General features: G+C 38.3%; 1 protein-coding gene across 1 annotated transcript; it reads right to left on the reverse strand.

The window, feature by feature from the left end:
* Positions 1–1,546: 1,546 nt before the first annotated feature.
* Positions 1,547–6,876, reverse strand: LOC133993563 (G protein-activated inward rectifier potassium channel 4-like; the record flags this gene model as incomplete). Its single annotated transcript, XM_062432554.1, has 3 exons — positions 1,547–1,746; positions 3,073–3,862; positions 6,868–6,876. Coding segments are annotated over 3 exons (999 nt in total), but the record flags the coding sequence as incomplete, so codon positions are not given.
* Between the last annotated feature and the right edge of the window lie 723 nt (positions 6,877–7,599).

Genomic DNA, 7,599 nt, shown 5'->3' on the forward strand with positions numbered 1-7,599 from the left:
AATATTAACACCCTATTTATGAGTCACTGCATGGATGTATAATAACACACTATCTCTGAGCTACTGCATGGATGTATAATATTAACACCCTATTTATGAGTCACTGCATGGATGTATAATATTAACACCCTATTTATGAGTTACTGCATGGATGTATATTAACACCCTATTTATGAGTTACTGCATGGATGTATAATAACACCCTATTTATGAGTTACTGCATGGATGTATAATATTAACACCCTATTTATGAGTTACTGCATGGATGTATATTAACACCCTATTTATGAGTTACTGCATGGATGTATATTAACACCCTATTTATGAGTTACTGCATGGATGTATAATAACACCCTATTTATGAGTTACTGCATGGATGTATAATAGTAACACCCTATTTATGAGTTACTGCATGGATGTATAATATTAACACCCTATTTATGAGTTACTGCATGGATGTATAATATTAACACCCTATTTATGAGTTACTGCATGGATGTATTATAACCAGGGTAATTATATTATAGTTAACTAAAACTAAGACTAAAACTAAAACTAGCAGTGAAAAAATAATTTAGTTAACTGAATTTTTTTTTTGTTAAATAAATAAAAAAAACTACAACGAACAATGCAAAACTAACTGAAACTAAAGTGAATTGCAGCTAAAATCAGCTTAGTTTTCTTCTCATTTTCTCCATTTTTACTGTATTGTGTTCAGTTTGACTTGCTCATTTGACCTCAGTGTCATCATTATTTCATCCTTTACAGCTTCTACTAATCAAGGCTTTCCTCTTAATACCTAAAAAATTAAAACTAAGACTAAAACTAAATAAAAAAACTAAACTAAAACTACTTAATCACTAGTTAAACTAACTAAAACTAAACTGAAATAAATAAAAAAAGCAAACTGTAAAACTAAATAAAAATAAAAACTAATGAAAATTTCAAAACTATAATAACCCTGATAATAACACCCTATCTCTGCTGGGCTGGACCAGTAAAACCATTGCATAATAACCTACAAATAACATAATATATATTATAACTTTACTATAATTAACTATCTATTTACAAAACAGATAAACAGCCTAAGATATCAAAAAAAGTGAGATTCCAATAATATCTCAGGTTTTTACAGATTATTTTGCACAGTAGCTGCTGATTGACATTTTGCACAATGTTCAATATATAATGTTTTAAATATGACCCCAATATGTATTCATTGCTTTGTTATTAAATACTTTTATATAGAAAACTTTCCACTTTTTCAATTACCCAGACATGACTGCAGACGGTTGATGGTTAAGGAAAAAGTTTATTTTTATGTTTGTAGTATGATTTAAACATAACATAAACTACTCATAATGTAACATAGCATTATTAAAATGGAGTATCATAACAAAAACATACAGAAAGCCTTATATTATATTATTATATTATATAATATTCATTAAATATGATCTGATATTTATTACAGTATGTCACAATCACTTTAAGTCATACTCATTATACATCGTAGTAATATACAGAAACAAGACGTTTTTGTTTAAGCCGATGTAATTTCTTTTTCCTTTGCTGTGCTTCTCTGTTTTCCACTCAGTTGGGACATTTGGACTTCAAAGGTTTTGTCAAATGCGCTGTAGTCCACACGAAACGCCCCTTTCTCCAAGGAAATGCACGACTCAAATCGGTGACCCCACAGGATCTCCTCCTCTATGTAGGACGTTCTAGCTTGGCATGTCATTCCTGCAACACAGAGAAACATCAAATGGAATCAGCAACTTTATTGGAGAAAAAAAGACCAAACAAATGAATTCAGAGCAGCTTGTAATTTAGATTTTATTCTCACTATGTCCACTCAGGCGGGGAGTTCCAGTCCTCTGAAATGATGCCAACGAGGAAGTAACTTAAAACTGCATTCTATCAAAAGGACTTCCGTCTCTATACAAGTCAATGGAGAATTCACCAACTTCTCACTTGATTTCTAACCTCAGTAAACGTTTTCAAAATGTGTTTATGGTCTCAATCGCTAGTTTAAAGCCTTCTTCAATGCAGTATGATGTTCATTTGGGACATTTTGGCCTCCCTGATTTTATATGTGACGATAAAGCAGGGTATGCATTAGGGCGTGGCTACGTCGTGATTGACAGGTTGATTGGTTCACAGGTTCAGGAGGGCGCCTCATGCTCCTCCTGATGCCCATATAAGTAGAATCCGTGTTTTTCTTTTACCCGGCATGCACGGGAAATTTTCAAGATGGCGCTGCTCAGATCTGAAACTATTGGCTTCCAGGCAGCAGTCCACAAATCAATGGGTGACGTCACGGATGTTACGTCCATTTTATATACAGTCTATGTGTCCACTACAGGCCTTATACACAGGAGACATTTCCACTTGTGACTGTAGGAAAAGCACAGGTGTAGTTAATAAACAGTGCCTTCATTTTTTCAAGTGTCTTAATAAGTCAATAAACCTGCACACATAACACGAGGAAACTTACCCCTGTGCTTCTACAGTCTCCTACTATGAAATACCTGTTATACATTTAAAAACACATATTTTTCTGTCTATTCCTTGCTCATAAATGTTGGCCAGATATGATTGGAATGGATTAAAATGGAGGAAATGGTTGTTAATTGATATGTTTGTTTACTGCTGGTGAAAAGGAACCTCACTACCACCTTATGGGAGATATATTTTAAGTTGTACAGGAGTAAATGGATGAAGTCTTTACCCTAATTTAAATGGCATTTCTTACTGTTTGTGTTGTTGGACCACTGCCTGAGAATACAATTAGTGATTCCACTGAGAGTTTCAGTGTAGCATCCAAGAAAATACAACTAGCTTTGGTTAACAAATGCAATCAGTATTTTAAAGTTTGTGCAAAAACAAGGATGTGTAAAAGGGAAACACCGATATAATGTAGTTTGGTGACACTGAAACATTAAATGAACACATATCCTGAAGATCAAGCATATGATCTCTTTGCCAGAATACCGACAGAAAGATAGAAAACCTTTCAAATGTAGCAGTGTTATTATGGACAGCACCAATCTTAAAAATACCACAAACCAGATGCTTCCACGATGCCCTCCAGGATGACAATGATCTCAAACGACTCCCTCTTCAAACGCTCGGGCCCCACCTCCCAAAACGGGCTGTTTTCATTGATGACGTGGGTAATAGTCTGAGGTTCCACCAGAAGGAGCCTGTCTCCTCCGGTGTCGTAGCCCAGATTGATCTCCGACTGCTCCAGCGGGATGAACTCGCCCTCCTTGGTCTGCCTGGACTTGATCAGCTTGGCTCTGATCTTGGCGTCCACCATGTGACTCGCCCTCAGGTCGCCGATGCGGAAGAGCATGCACAGCTTCTCGTCACGCTCACATATGACGCAGTGCTTGCTGAAGATCAACGTCTGGGCTCTCTGCTGTGGACGGGAGATTTTGACAAACATGCAGCCCACCATCAGAGCATCGATAATGGAGCCAAGGATGGACTGGATCATCAGGAGGACAACACCTTCAGGGCAGTTAGCCGTCACCATCCTGGAGCCATACCCAATAGTCCTCTGACTCTCTAAAGACAGCAGCAGGGCTGATAGAAAACCGTCGACATTTTCAAAGCATGGATGCCATTGTTGGTCATGGACGTGCACGATGTCGTCACGCAACCAGGCACCTAAGAAGTAGATCCCACCAAAGGCCACCCACGTTAGAATATAGCACATGGTGAAGACGAGAAGGAACCAGCAAAACTTGAGGTCAACCAGTGTGGTGAAGATATCTGAGAGGAAGCGACTCTTCTCTGAAATAGGTCCCAGATTTACCCTGCACTTGCCATCCTTGGTGACATAACGCTGCCGCTGGTTGCTGGCAGTGATGTGTAATGAGTGCTCATCACCCAGCAGCTTACAGCGCTTCTTGTAAGTCTTTGCGAGACGCAGTTTCTCTGCTGCGGGAATGCTGTTGCCAACGGAGCCTATCGATTGCCATTTGGAGCTGAAACGCTTGAGGTTTCTGCTGCGGTGCAAACGTGGAGGCTTCGGGGCCTCGTCTACTGTTTCCAGAGGAGCTGCTTGGATGGTGACCTGGTTAGGAGGCTCTTGCCTAACTAAAGTCAGAGCCTGAGGGGTCTGGCTGCAGGGGCTTTGGGTCTGGGAGGGAGACGCCTCTTCATGGGATGGTGGGACTGATGAGCTGTTGGCAAAGTTCAGGTTGTGGGTGAGAGACGCTCTTTTGTTGGTCATCATGGAGACAACGGTTGATTTCGCTGCAGCCTGAAATAAAACACATCAGGCAGTGTGAAAACAAAGCTGACACACATTCATGAGATGTTTTCTGTTCCAATGCCTCCTCAAAAATATGATGTGGACATATTGTAAGAAAGAGTTTGTGCTGGATGTGCACATCCAGAAAAAAGAAAGAAAGCAGCTGCTGGACAACATAACAAATGTATGCAAGCAAGAAAAATGTCAGCACACTTCAGCTCCAAGTGCAGGTAGATTTATTTAGGATATCACTCAAGTTGAGTGCTCTTCTTCTAGTCTGAAGGTGATGTCCTAAATACATCTACCTGCATTAGGAGCTGCAGTGTGAGGACTTGGATGGCATGTTTGAATCCTCAAAATCCAAAAACCTCCTGAAGATAAAGATAAAAAATGATGCCACAATGAATCCTGCTACGACACTTTTGGGGGTACACACAGTCGTTCTAATAACTTTTAGACTACTTTACTTAGAAAAAAAGACTGAAGTTGAATCATCAGTGATTCAGAGTTGCTGCCTGTCCAAGAAGGTCTCATCGTTTTTTTTATTGGCTTGTATTGTCTATATATTGAATAAACTCCGTCTACATTTCTTCTAACATTAACAAAGCATCTTTCTGGCAAGATTTGTGTTATTAGAGAAATGCATCAAAAACAAACTTTGATCTTAATTATCTAAAGAATAATGCTGGTGATATTCTACATCTAACAAATGTCTGTGCAGCGATAACCTTGTATAGCTTATTCCTTTTGGCTGTAGATCTTCACTATTCACTAAAAAACACTGTTCAAACGAAACTAATCTTAAAGTAGAGTCTGTCGTTGACTCGTGTTGATCACTCTCTGCCTCTTAATGTCTTGCTCATAGACGGGATCCTGTGATTATAATATTTTGGTGTACAGTACTTCTAAATAGTCCAACTTTTAATATGAAGCATGATTTTAAACCATAAATAGTATTAAAAGAAGGCATGGGGTTCAATTAATTTGAGATGACTTTCTCCCAAGTCCTGCAGAGTTACATTTTGGTAATATAGTGCAAAGTGAAGAAGAGGGAAAAAAAGCAATTATGTAAAAACATACCAACATGTAAGTAAATTTGATTGATTGAGAGAAGCTCAGAACCTCCTTCATTTTATGTTTGAGTGAACTGATGCAGCACCTTAAATTAGAAAGGTTCAGGTATGTGCTTCTTGCTTTGCCAGAAAAAAATCAAGAAAATACAGAAAATGTATCTGAATTACACCATTTGACTCTAAGATCTGCCTAGTAAAATAGTTGTAAAGGTCATTTACCACCAATTAACAATCTTTAAAACCACATTACATCATATAATAAAGAAAGCTGTACCTTGTAAGAGTAAGGATTGTAACGGATGCAGTCTGACTGTGGTCTGGGCAGATACGCCAGCAGGTGTTTGGCAGTAAGAGTCTTTGTTGGAGGGATGGAGTTCCTGCGGGGTTCGATCCTCACGGAGCTCCTGCTGCACTTAACGTTTAGTATCGTCTCTCTGCTGTACGTCACAGTGGAGATCATTGCTGAGGTCCTCAAGATGCTCGGCTTGGTCGTTGATTACTCTTCAAGTCTTTTGCTTCTGTTTGGGTAAAGAAATAAAAATATATAAGTCAGACAAAATCCTGAAAATCCAGAAAATTCCACCTCCTCTTGGACATTTCTATGGATCAGGCCATGCTAAAATGAAACGCTGCTCCTGATCAGCGTAACATGATGCTTCTTCAGTCTGAAGTGGGCTGATCAGTGTCTCAGTCGCTGCTGCAGTTTATTACACATGTAGGGATTATCTCTAATCCTCACTATCAATCTTGGAAACACCAAGGAACACGATGGATTTAAAAAAAAAAGATTACTGACTGTATTTGCTAGAAGGATTATAGAGAAAGTATTGTTTGTCCAGATGTGACCAAATCAACTGATGTAGTTTCACTTGTCTTTTGTTCAAATGTTTAAGGGTCAGTGAAAGGTTTTTGTGTCCATGTGGTTTAGTTTAAATTCAAAGGGGTTAAAATGTGAAAATAAACGTATGAATAACTTGCACACATTCTTTTATTTGTGGACTCAGCATCAAATTTCTGCTTTTAATCCATTTTGAGAGAATATATTAGAGGATTATGGCAAAAATGTCTAAGTGGTGTAACCATAAAAACTTTGTACCAAATAATTCAACTTCCTTAAAAACAGTAAATTGTCAATAAAACACCATATCAACTAGTTTGGCATGATCTTACATTATAACTTTTATATTAAATAAAGGTAATGGAATACAATTGTTCTAAATATTACATTTCATCTGGTAACCATGGAGATCAGGAACCATTTACATTACTTTAATATTAAGTCATTATTAGTATAAGTCCACTTAAACACACTGTAGGTGATAAAATATGTAATATGTATCATTCTTTTGTGGTTACACCATTTGACATTTTCAGGAGCATTCAGTCTTACTTTTGGTAAAAAATGGTGCAAATGTCATTCTCAATGACCTTTCATTTCCTTCCTCCATCCCCCTTCCTTCCTTCTTTTCCTTTCTCCCTCCTCCCTCCCTTCTTTCCTTTCCTCCTCCCTCACTCCCTCCCCCCTACCTTCCTTCTTTTCTTCCCTCCTCCCTTCCTCTTTTCCTTTCTCCCTCCCTCCCTTCCTTCTGTCCTCCCTTCCTTCCTTCCTCCTTTCCTCCCTTCCTTACTCCCTCCTTTCCTTCTTCCCTCCCTCCCTTCTTCCCTTTCCTCCCTTCCTCCCTCCCTTCCTTCCTTCCTTCACCCGAGGACAAACGTTAGCAGTTTCGAGTCGCACCTGCATCTGTTGTTCACGTCGACATGAAGCGAGATGCGTTCAGTGGCTAAAATCACAATCAGTCATTAAAAAAACAGTTTTGAAAATGAGTCGAGTCTTTTTATTCATTTTTTTTTTTGTACAATAAATACAATACAGAGGAGTTACATTTTAATGGCTTGTACGAGAAACGTCTGAACAAAAGGAGGCAAAGTTCAGGATCCTTTGTCAAAAAACCAAATGTTCGTTTAGAGGCATCGAGGTTTAACGCAAACTAATGCTCATCAGCACAGAAAAACGGAGACCTCTGAAATAATAAGCTACAGATGCAGTTTGATAACATTTCCAAAAGAGACATTAAAGGGAAACTTCAAGATTTTTTCAATGTTGTTTTTCAATGGCTGCAGTGTAATCCAATAGAGCAACTGCATCCTGTCAATAAACATCCATTAAAACTGTCTAAAAGGCTCAGATTGATTTTATACACTCACTGCCCTCTTTATTAGGTACATCTGTGCAAATCTCTGCTATAAATTTTACATTTA

The sequence above is a fragment of the Scomber scombrus genome, chromosome 14 (assembly GCF_963691925.1).
Source record: "Scomber scombrus chromosome 14, fScoSco1.1, whole genome shotgun sequence".
NCBI classification, from domain to species: domain Eukaryota; kingdom Metazoa; phylum Chordata; class Actinopteri; order Scombriformes; family Scombridae; genus Scomber; species Scomber scombrus.